This window comes from Rhinatrema bivittatum, chromosome 11, assembly GCF_901001135.1.
Source record: "Rhinatrema bivittatum chromosome 11, aRhiBiv1.1, whole genome shotgun sequence".
Taxonomy (NCBI): Eukaryota; Metazoa; Chordata; class Amphibia; order Gymnophiona; family Rhinatrematidae; genus Rhinatrema; species Rhinatrema bivittatum.
Genome location: NC_042625.1, coordinates 7,252,157 through 7,264,633, shown reverse-complemented (window position 1 = coordinate 7,264,633; position 12,477 = coordinate 7,252,157). Strand labels below are relative to the sequence as shown.

The following is a 12,477-nucleotide window of genomic DNA, read 5'->3' as shown; positions in this document are numbered from 1 at the left end:
CATGTCCTGAGGAGGCAATAACTTTGGACAAGCAGTTTTGTGTAGCTTGTTCAGCCAGTAGTACAGTCTTCTGCTAAACAACCCTTCTCTTGGAATTTCCCACATATCATGGCTAATTCATGCCTGGTTATTTATGGAGAAAGCAAGTTTGCTCATTTATAGACAGCAGGATGAATTAGCCATTCTTAATACCTGCCCTCTTCCCTAGAGAGCAAACTACCTAACTAAAGCTTAAGGCAGTCCTCGAGGGCCACAAACCTGTTGAGGTTTTAGGATATCCTAATGACATTTATTTTTTCTGTTAATTAACTTTTTTTTCCAAGTTCTTACCTTATGGCTTGTTAACAATTTTTTATAAATGTTCATTGTATTTGACTATGGAAATATATTTCCTGCTTTTTCTGTTTTATGTAAACCGGTATGATTTGCATTTGATGTAAGAATGTCGGTATATAAAAGTTAAAAATAAATAAATAAATATGCATGACATAGATTTGCATACAACGGAGGCAGAGTGCATGCAAATCTCTCTCATGCATATTCATTAGGGATATCCTGAAAACCAGACTGGTTTGTGGCCCTCGAGGACCGGAAGTGCCCATCCCTGGCTAAAGGTCTGGAAGAGACTAAGGAGCTCACAAAGCAGCATGTGTGTGCAAGAATTAACATGTGTGTCCTGAAAGCTGGGTCTGTGTTGGTGTCGTCAGATGCTGTCACTCACGCATAAAGATTAATTCATCCTGCTGAGATGACTGATAGCAAATTTGCTGTCAGTCATCACTGTGACCCTGGAATTTCAAATACTAGGGAATTTGAGCAATGTTTACCAGAAATATACTGTCTGATTTATTATTTTAAATTATTGGAGATATTAAATGGGAGAGGGAGTTGATCACATCTGTCTCCCTATACCACAGTAACAGGCTTGCAGCATCCACTGTTAAGAATCTCTCTCCACTGGATGTCCATGAGAATGCCACTTTATCTAAAATAGATTTCACTCACTGGGATTTTGTATCATAAAATAGCAACAAAATAAAGTTTTTCTTTCTAGAGTTTGTAGGTGCAGAGCTTTGCGGTAGGATCTGCCTTTCACATGAAGTGATAAATATAAAATCCAGAAAGCATGCTAATTTTAGAAACAATGTTATTTTCAATACAATTCCACTCTACATGGAAGGAGTACCAATGCTTTTCCTGCAGATAATACAGGCTGAATTAGCCATGCTGTCTGGGGACATCTTCTGGGATGGCCGGGCGGAGCTTAACCAAGCTGACAGAGCTTTGATCTGTGTGAGGCTGCATGTCCTTTCCCACATGGCGCCATCTTCTCAGTCGCTTCTGCGCTGCACGTGGAGCTCACTCTCTCCTCAGAGATTGTGAATTTTTTCTGCCAGAATTCGACTCTTGGCTCCCGACCATGCCTCCACTGCCACCGGGATTCAAGTTTTGTCAGTGCAGCAAAATTATGTCAGCTATGGATGGGCACAACTATTTCTATCTGTGCCTCGGCCCAGACCATGACTAGTCCAAGTGTTGAGATTGCGGCCACATGTTTCCCTGATCTCAACGGCAACGCGCCACCAAAATCGCCAGGCTGAAAGACGGAAACTTGGGGTCATATGCCCCCCATCTCTGAGCACCCTTTGGCCCACTCCTCCCCGGGTACCCGGCTGGACTACCCCAAGAAATCAAAAAGAGCCTCCTTCGTGGGACCCCTGGAACAGCAACAAGGCCCAGGGAGTAAAAAACCCGACCCACTGCACCCGTGATCGGTGCAGAAAACGGTGGGAGATGCACTGATGTATCCGCCACAGTGCCTGGTGACATCCGGCGTGGAACCACCAACACCCACGTCTGATGCGTCGTGTCACCCGGCACCAAGCACCAGTCACATAAAGGATATGCTGACCATGCGTCAAACGAAGCACGAAGATAAGTCTGCGCGTAATACTTTGGCGCAGTAAGCCAATGGACTCTGCTCAGCACAACGCGTTGGCTAGAATGTCAACCAGGCATGATGCAGCTCGATGCAAGATACGCCGATGCACCATAGGGACGGATCATCCAAGGATTTGGCTCCACCAATAGAACCACAAGGAGCCATCATCCCAGACTTGAATCTTATGTTCTCTGACGAGGATCAGGTGTCAGTTGTAGGGCCACATTCAGACCTGTCTGTTTCCAGGCGCAAACGATTGGCACCACGGCTGCAAGAACTTCTTAGAAAGCTTCTCAAGCCATTTGCTTCGATGGAGCATGTGCCAGTCTGGCCCCAGGGCCCTGATTTGGACATCCTCTTGGCAGCAGTGCCCCCCCCCCCCCAGGTTGCCTCTGGGGAAGGGTGCGGGACATTAGCCTCCCAAGTGATGCCCCAGATTTCGAAGATCCTGTCCCAGTTCCTTTTCTCAGTGGAGGACCAAGGCAGCACCATGCCTTGCCCTCTTCCAAAGGAAGACTCCCTCCTAAGGTGGATTACCTTAGGAGGGAGTCTTCTCCCTCCTAAGGTAGATAAAAAAAAAGATAGATAAGGTAGGTAAAAAAAAAAAAAAAAAAAAAACCCAACAAGAGCTGTACAACATAGTCTAGGTAAAACAAATAAGCATGGGTGTAGCTTGCTTATCGCAGCGGTTACTGCCCCTACTACCCCTAACTAATCAAGCTAGATATTTCACTTGCATGCAGCTCCATCACTGCTCTCTACATTAATGGTGGGGGTGGAAGGGGAATAGAACAAGGAGCTAAGAGTAACAGATAAGAATGAGAAAAAAAAATGTGTGAGGCTTGCTGGGCAGACTGGATGGGCCATTCGGTCTTCTTCTGCCGTCATTTCTATTACCCTCACCTCTGCAGGAGGAGGTCAGCCCAGACCATCGATCCAGCAGTCTAGCTCTGGGTCACTCTCCCTCTCCACCCATGTCCCTGGGTTCATCAAAGGGTACCCGTTGGACCATCCAGAAGGGCAGCTGGAGCTGGCTTCCCCTCTGGAAGATCTGTCATACTCCAAGTTTGTGCAGAAAGTGGGAACCAAGTTAAGCATTGAGACACAGAAGGTACCAGACTCCCCGTGCGGACGTCTTGGAAATCCTAAAGATATTTGAATCACCAGCTGAACCAACAGCCTTGCCCTCACACACTGTTCTGGATGCTGTCATGACAAAGACTTGGGACTTTGTTTTTGGGGTTGGTGACCTCTTGGAAAACGGACCAAAAGTTCCAGATGAGGCAATCTCCTTTCTACAGCACAGTGCAGTTACCACACGTGTCTGTGGTAGTAAAATTGGCTATGAAAAGGGCCAAAATTTCACGCCTCCACTCCAACATCTCTCCAAGGCGTCATTCAAAATACATGGTTGACTTTGGAAACGTGCATTCCAAGCAGGGATGCTAAATGCTAAGATCTAATAGCATCAATTTTAAATTACCCAATACCTATACAAGTGCCTGCAGTCCCTCAAGCCCTTTGTCACCAGCACTCCGCAGCAAGAGGCCCTGCCACAACTGTTCCATGACCTGGAGGAAGGTCTGAGACATCTATTACGTATGATCTATGAGGCCTTCGAGACATCAGCTCACACCACGGCAGGAGGCATCACCACTCGGAGGATGGCCTGGCTCAGGGCTAGCACCATTTGTGAAGGCATTCATGAGAAGTTAACGGATTACCTTGTCTCCTGGACAACCTTTTTGGGGACAAGTTCTGTGAAATGGTGGTGCAGTTGAAGGAGCAGAACTTTGCAGTGCTATCCCTGACAGAACAATCAGCGCTTAAGTACTATCCAGCTTACAGGAAAGCCCACTTCCAGAGATGTCCTTTTTGACCATACTCTGTGTACCGCCCACCAGCTTACCCCCCCACCCGGCAAGACCTCAACTGCCGCAACAGGCACGAAGTGGACAGAAGAGTTGGACAGCAATGCCTGCCACCAACTAATAGCAACACAAAGCCCCAGCAGGGTTTTTAGAGACACCAGGGCCACTTTTGCCATTACATACAGGGGGAAGGATCTCCCACTTCTACACCTTGTGGGCAGCTATCACCTCTGACCGTTGGGTCCTCTCCATTGTCAAGGAGGGCTACTCCCTAAACTTCAAGACAACTCCCAATCTTCCCCAAAGTGAGCCAGCATCAGTCCACCTTGGGGAACCTTCGCTGCTTGCAAGAGGAGGTCTCTACACTGATCCAGCAGTGTTCCATCATGCGGATTCCCAGGTCACAGCTAGATCGCGGATTCTACTCCCAATACTTCTTCATTCCCAAAAAATCAGGAGGGCTGCGCATCATCTTGTACCTCAGAGCCCTCAACAGTTTTCTTGAGCAGGAAAAATTTAAATGACGTCTTTCAAGTCCATCCTTCCCTTCCTACAACCCATTGATTGGATGTGCTTGCTGGACTTCAAGGACACTTACTCGCATATCCCTATGCACTGTTCCTCCTGGCAGTACCTGTGTTTTCAGGTCAACAGTCAGCACTACCATTACAAGGTTCTCCCCTTTTGGTCTCCCATTTGCCCCAAGAGTCTTTACCAAATGTCTAGCAGTAGCAGTGGCCCACCTCAGAAAGCAGGGAATCCAATTGGTCCCATACCTCGATGACTGGTTGCTAGTGGAATCCCAACCCAGCACCCTGCAAAGCAACCTCCTGCTAACGATTCAATGCCTAGAAGGGCTGGGATTAATAATCAATTATGAGAAGTCCAGCCTTCAACCAACGCAGAACCTCCAGTTCATCGGCACCTGCATACGTACGGTGCAGGGACGAGCATTCCTACCGGCAGACAGGACACATGTGCTGCGCACCCTAGCCATGCAGATGAGAACCGCTACTCACACTTTTTCCTGGCAGCTCTTGACCTTGCTGGGTCACATGGCAGCGGCCATCTACATAGTACTCCACACCCATTTGCATATATGATGGCTGTAATGGGGGCTCAAGTCTCAGTGGACACAGTTCTCACAGCCACTGTCCTGCCGTGTATGTCTGACCCCCCCAGCATGCAATCAGAACTACAATGGTGGCTACACCCTGCAACCCTCTCGGTGGGGGTGTTGCTTTGCTCCCCGATTCATCAGCTGGTCCTCACCAAGGATGCTTCAGACATAAGGGGGCCCCCAACCTACATCATCTCCATATGCAAGACTATGGTCCCGCTGGGAGAAGGCCTAGCAAATAAACCAACTGGGACTCAGAGCGATAGACAACGCAATATGCACATTCGAAAGATTCCTACATGGAAGAGTTGTCATGGTCCACACAGACAATCAGGTTGCGATGTTCTACATAAATAAGGAAGGAGGGTCAGGTTCCTGGATGTTGTGCAGGAAGGCGGTATGCATCCTGGAGATGGCAGAAGACCACTCCATCACCCTACAGGTGACCTACCTACCTGGGTTGGAGAATTCCACAGTGGACAAGTTAAGCAGGATCTTCCACCTGCATGAGTGGGAACTTTGCCAAGATGTAGCGGAGTCCCTCTTCTAAATCTGGGGCCTCCCATGAGTAGATCTCTTCTCAACAGACAACAGGAAGGTGCAGGCATTCTGCTCAGTGTACCCCAGCCAGAAACATCTGGCGCTGGATGCGTTCCTCATATCATGGATGGGAGGACTTCTCTATGCTTACCCCCCAATACCACTCATTTTGAGGACCGTACAGAAGTGTATGGTGGACTTTGCTGATCTCATTCTGATCACTCCAGCATGGCCCAGGTAACCGTAGTATGCCTATCTTGTATTCTCTCCACCAAACTGCCCATTCTGTTAGGTCACAGTGAATCTCTACTGTCGCAGGACAGGGGCACCCTGCTTCACCCGTTGCACTCTTTCCTGCACCTCACAGTGTGGAGATTGAAAGGGCAGAATTGAATCATCTGCAGCTGCCCTCAAGAGACCAGGACACACTGATGATATCCCAGAAGTTCTCCAACAGGCGCAACTATCAAGGAAAATAGCTGAGACACACAGATTGATATAATGCTAAGGGCATAGACCCCTTCTCTTGTTCCCCAGAACGGCTTTAGGAACCTCCATTCCCTATATCAGGCAGGACTGGCAATGGCTTCCGGGAGAGTTCATGTCAGCGCGATTGTGGCTTATCACCACCTCCACCAAGGACTGCAGATTTCCAACCATCCCCTAGTCTCCTGCTTTATGAAGGGCATTCTGCGCCTCTGGCCACCGTCACACAAATCACCAGTTCTGTGGGATCTCAGTCTCGTTCTAAAGCAGCTAACGCTTCCGCCCTTGGAGTCTGCTCACCTGAGAGATTTCTTGGAAGGTGCTATTCTTAGTTGCCCTGACCTCCACAAGAAGAGTCAGTGAGCTGCAGGTGCTGGTTCACTACTCACCGTACCTGGAATTTCATCATGACAAAGTGACCTTGTGGACCCACCCTTCCTTTTTGCCCAAAATGGTCCCAGTTTTTCACATAAACCAAACCATCACCCTTCTGACCTTCTTCCTGAAGCCACACAAAAATGAAGGGGAGAGGCGGCTACATATGCTGGACTGCAAGTAAGCTTTAGCGTACTATAAAGTATAAACAGAGAATGCAGACTGAAACCAAATCCTCACAACTGGTTCATTTCCTTCACCCCGAAAGCTCCGGGTCTGCCGGTTTCCAAGAGGATCCCCTCTACATGAATTTCGCAATGCATCCAATGCTGTTATGCTAAAAGATCAGAGACTCTAGCCAGTTTACCAGAAGCACATCAAGTCAGAACAATGGCGGCTTCAGTAGCCCATTTACGTGAAGTCACAATCCAAGCCATATGTAAGGCAGCTACGTGGTTTTCCCTACACACGTTCACGGCTCATTACTACCTAGACCAGCAAGCCGCGGCGGATGCAATGATGAGAAGATCCATACTCCACTCTGGGACCACATAGAGACTATCCACTGCCATGGATCAGGTTAGACGCAGCCCATCAGACTCTGCCTTTTTGGGAACCGCCCAGGTCTTCACAAGGACTTCTTTAGGCTGTGCTCCCAACCTTCAGTTGGGGACTCCCAGACAGCATGGTTAATTCAGCCTGCTTATCTGCTGGGAAAAATGCAAGCTTGCTTACCGTAAACAGTGTTTTCTGTAGATAGGATGAATTAGCCATGCTGACCTGCCCACCTCCCCGGACAGTCTCCACCTTGCGCTTCGCAGATAACTCTTTTTGGGATCAGACTGAGGAGAAGATGGCGCAGCGTGGGAAAGGACACGCAGCCTCACTCAGAGCAAAGCTCTGTCAGCTTGGTTAAGATCCGCCCGGCCATCATGGAAGACGACCCCAGACAGCATGGCTAATTCATCCTGCTATCTACGGAAAACACCGTTTACAGTAAGCAAACTTGCTTTTTTCTGCTGATGGCAGCCTGTTGAATTGACTGTGCACGAGAGGGGAAAGCCAGCCCTAGCACTTTGCTGAGGGGGAGGGGATTGTGTGTGAACATGTGGAAAGCATCTTATTTTATTGCAGCAGATTATAGTCAATTAAACTGTGGTAGCCGTCTAACATAGCACAAGGTGCAGAAATTATATTGAACTATGGGGATTTGTAGAATGTGAGCTGTAAATCATCCAATGGCTATTTTGCACCTGGGTTGCACTGACCTCCTTTTTGCTTATGGTCTGACATTCTGCTGTGTTTTGTAATTAGGGACTGCATGTGGAGGTACTGGCCCATGAATAGCTTTAGCATCCAACCTGGCTTCAAGACAGATGTAGCCTTGGCCAAATGTCTGAATGTGATGGAATCTAAGGATATCCCTCAGTCTGTCTGCTGATGCTGGCAGATTTCCCCAGCATCCCTCAGGGTCCAGGCCAGCATTTCCTTTCTCTTTCCCTTGCTAGCTGATGGCAGTGAAGTCCATTAATGCATGTGGTTCACACCTCATAACATTTGCTGGTCACTGTTCCCACCCAATCTTCTGGAATGCTAGGCTTTCACTCTGATTTACTGTCTTTACTCCGTTTTAGCCTCTCTTCAATTTGGGATTCATTTTATGGCCTTACACCTGACAGATGCTGCTCAGTAATAACTCTCGCATGTATTGTGTTCAGGTCTCAGAGGCTGGAGGAGGAGCAGCAAAAATCCCTGGACCTTTTGTCAGGGAAACTAGAAGCCATTAAAGACGTGGAAGAGCTGACGACCTTGGTAAGTAAGAAGATGTTCTGCTGACTGAGGTTTTGGGAAAGGAAACAAAGATCCCAACTCTCACCCAGCTTGGTTATCCTGAGAGCAGTCCAGAATGAATGTGGAATAATTCTCTGCCCTTTGTTAATGAACTGTAAGACCAGTGTGAGCTTGTACTTAGGGTTTAGCAATTATAGTGCCTGTGGGCAAAAATCTTCTCCTAACCTTTGGCGAACGTGATGATAATGCAGGTGACTTTACCGCTACCATAGGCCCAGTTTTCTCCAAGCCTCTGAGCAGATCAAAGACTACTTTTTCCTTATTTTTTTTTTTTGGCACAGATCAGTTTCTGTAGAAAAGAAATACCAGTCTGAACAAAAATGGAAGAGCATTTTAAAAGATTGTGGGAAACTATTGGAACTAATGCTCAAGAAAATAGCTCTAAAGTAACCTTTCAGATGCTACAGACAAATTGAACAGGATGAGAATTGGACAATTGCTAGTGAAACGGTGGGAACAGGGGAATGTGTTTTTCCATATATGGTGGCACTGGCCTGCGACTGTCTCGTGGATTCATGAGGCAGCCATCGTCTGATCCATTGATGATTCTACCAGTGTCTTTACATGGAAGCTCCCCTTCAGTCCCTTTGATAAATCATGCTAGGCGGATAGTTGCAGGCCACTGGAACTACCCCACTATACCTTCCTGAAACACTTATTCGCTGGAAAAATGAACACATACACTTAACATCCACCCTGGTATCACAGAAATCTGAGTTCCCCTGTCGCAGTGGAAAGGGTTAATGAGAAGCCGGATGTCAGAACTTTATTCCTCTCCCTGTCTTTTCTGTCCTTTCTCCTCTGGCTCAAAAATGCTCTTTCTTTTCTGTTTTGTGAGCTTATTGTGTACTTCACTCTGCTTTTTTATGGTTAGAAAATTACAAAGGGCGAAAACTATATTGCAGTTATTCTATATCAATAAAGAAAATGAGCAAAAATATACTATTCAAAGACCATGAATCATGATGCAAAAATATGATTGCAATGAAAAATCCCTGAATCAGGTGTCCTCCTCATGGACTGATATTTTTGCAGCTAAAAAATCGATCAGTTTGTCTGTGCAGTTCTGCAGCTGACGTGGCATAGGTATACGAGTGTTTCCTGTGTCACTGCTTACCTGCACATGAGCAAGTGGTCAATCAAACACCAAACATCCAGTCCTACAAGTGCTTTGGAGCTACACTGAGGTACTGCAAAACCATTGTCATTAACATTCAGAAAAGGTGGGCAGGAGAGGGTCAGTACTTGCCTGCATGTGGTCATCTGCTCCCATTAGAATGTTAAGACCAATCAGTGTAAATAAAACCATATCTCTCTAAAACTAGCATAGAATCCAAAATAGGAACAATTCATCCATAAGGATAATCCCTGAGAATGGCCATTGGTTCAAAGAAATCTGCTTTCTGGGCAGAATTGCCATTTCAGTCAAGATAGCTCATTTGCTTTAAAGAATCCACAATGAGAGCAGCTCAGAAATAGAAATCGTCTCTCTCGTGTGTTGAAAACTGCAGTTGAATCTACCCAAGTGAATTATCAGCTGATTGAAAGGCATGCCCATAATTTCACAATGTGAGTACTGTATAGCCACAGTAGAGGTGTTTCCAGGGGTGTAACTTGGTCGGGGGAGATCTAGATACCTAAGTTAAAGTCCCAAAATATAGGGGCAGAAAGTCAACCCATGTGCTTTGGTCCCCATTGGAGACAACTTAGAGTATGTGCATGCTTTTTTCTGTATAACCATCTGATCTTTAAACACAGGTAGTTTGTGTTTGTGTTTGAAGATCAGGTATGTTTATGTGGGCTGAAAAGCATGTGCATCCTTAGCTTTATGGAAAATATACTGCTTTCATCTCTACAACTCCTGAATGTTATTGCCTTAGGATGTAGTACCACAGAGATTTGCACCGCCTGCTGTACATACACACACAGTTTTCAAACCATGCCGCCAGAAAACCCTCCACACTATGCGGGGAAAAAGTCCATGCACTGTTTTGCCCATAGAAATGGCTTTGATTATTGCTGCCTAAATATGTAATGTCTTTTGTGACACAACCAATATGGACCAAGCAGGCCGCCTGAATGTGGGGTAGTTTCTCGCTTCCCCAATGGCTCAAGGGAGTTCTGGGAAAGTCAACAAAATAACATCTAAAATAATGGCGCTGACAAATATTTTGTTTCTTTTGGCTCACCTTCCAGTCCAGGTGGAGCCTGTGCCAGCCCCACTTAATGCTATTTATGTTGGATCTGATACTGGGCAGAGGTGCCGTGGGCATTCACTCATGGTGGTTGAGACTTTTCCCTGAGCAGCTTCTCCCTTCCTCCCTCTGTAACCCAGTCATTACGCTGACAGTTGTTTGCAGAGATTACAACTCCCTTCAGAGCCTGGCACATTCTGAATCCCGTTGCTCTCATGCAATGGCTAGATAATAGGTCTATTTTTCAAATCTTGCACAGTATACAAGAGGGTGCAGCTTTCTTTGGATGTTCTTGGTCCCATTTGCAGACCAAATGTTGGTCCATGTGGTTTGAGTATTAACTCAATGATGAGAATTATTACTCCACCAAGGAACCACCATATTTGAAAACCTAGAAAAATGGTGAGGAAACATCCCAAACTTCAGCTTTGGCTAGTCTGGCAGCACTGTCACTTAAATTTGTATTTCTGCCTCTTAACTGGTTTTGCTGAGACAGTGGATCTGGATTCTTTATTGTGAAGTGGCCTGATGCACTTCCGTGCAAGTATGCAGATACTGTTATGGGACGACACCTCACATGGCATTCCAGAAGATGTGGGTCTTTGATATGATATAAGAAGCAAATAGAAATGTGTTTTTTTAACCAGGCATTGGCTACCTCAAAGGAGGGGAGGGGTGTTGGTGCCCAGAGTTCCAGAAAGTAAATAAGTTAGTATGACTTATTGCAGTTTTAGATCTTGAAAGTTTGCATTTTAGCAATTTGAGCTCCAGCAAAGCAGATTGCTCTGGAAAGAGGGGAAAGTTATCCTAAATCAGAGATGGACTGATCATTCATGCAATAGGGCAGTGCCCGGGGGTCCATAGCCCTCTCCCCTAGCTTCATATGTGTGGTAAGGGACCAATGAGCCATATTGCCCAGGAACCCAGATCACCATCAGTCCGCCCCTGTCGTAAATGTATATAATGTTTGTATCCACTGTTCCTGACATATGAGAGAGACCTATTTGGGTTATTTTTTCTGATTTTTATGTTCCACTTCTGGTGTGTGAGCCTTTGGGCGGTGGTGTGGTTGACGCAGCCTAGTAGGTGAACCTATTAGGCCCACATCAACAGCAGGTGGACTCGCTCTTGCTAGGACTGGAACTTGGGGCTTCACCTATACCATCCCTGTTCCCCACAGGTTGAGCTTTTGGGTTCCAGGGGCCAGCAGGGTTTAGGTGAAAATCCTGCAAGGAGTGATCAGTCGACATTGAGTCACAGGCAGAGGTCAAAACTGGTAGCGAGCAAGGATATCCAGGTCCAAGCCAAGGTTGGCGCAGGCAGTGAGCAATCGGTATCCAGGACAGGGCAGGTGGCAGTGCAGAAGCAGTATCTGTAGCAAAGGTCAGAACCAGGAGTCAGGTCAAGACATCAAGACAAGATACTGAGGACCAAGACATTGGGGGGGGGGGGGGGGTAAGGCAGGGACCAGGAGGGCACTGGCAAGGATGCAGGGAGCAAGGTAAGGCAGACAAAGTAAAGCAGCACACACTGCAAAACTGCAGGAGGACCTGTTGCCAAAGCATTGAGGAGGAATGCGGCTGGGCCTTAAGGACTCAGCCATGCTGTCGTCATCACCCGGCACATCAGCGATTTCCTACCATGGGGACTTTATCTTGGGTACTATTCACGCGCACGCCTAAAGCCGGGGTGTGGAAGCCAAGGGGGTGGCGTCCTTGTCACCAATGAATTTTGCAGCATCCTGGGTTGAGTCATCCGGTTGCATCTGGAAGGAAGGAGCTAATGGAATTTGCTTTTTATCACTTGTTATAACAGGGTAAACTGCTGGACTATTACTGCAACAGGATCACGGCTTAAGCCTCCCTAGCTCTGTCTGCAGTTGTCAGTGCTTGAAGTTGTAGAGCTTTAAACTTTCTCACTCTTGCTGTTTTCCCTCAAACCCTTCCTTCCTCTTTCTGTCTCATTTTTGTTAACTGTATCTCCATTAGTCCACTGCGCTCTTCTCGGCAAGAACTGCTGAGGCTTCCTTCTCCTAGGGAGATCCGATCTGAGGGAGCCCAGTTCCTCCCACCCTGCCCTCCTCTTATGGAAACTCTT

General features: G+C 47.0%; 1 protein-coding gene across 4 annotated transcripts in view; it reads left to right on the top strand.

Annotated features, from left to right (window-relative positions):
• Positions 1–12,477, top strand: part of SMTN (smoothelin) — a 235,359-nt gene that overhangs the window by 87,974 nt on the left and 134,908 nt on the right. For all 4 annotated transcript variants that reach the window (XM_029619024.1, XM_029619023.1, XM_029619021.1 and 1 more), the window contains exon 3: positions 8,053–8,146. In XM_029619024.1, the coding sequence (XP_029474884.1) occupies positions 8,053–8,146 (94 nt within the window). The remainder of the gene's footprint in view (positions 1–8,052; positions 8,147–12,477) is intronic.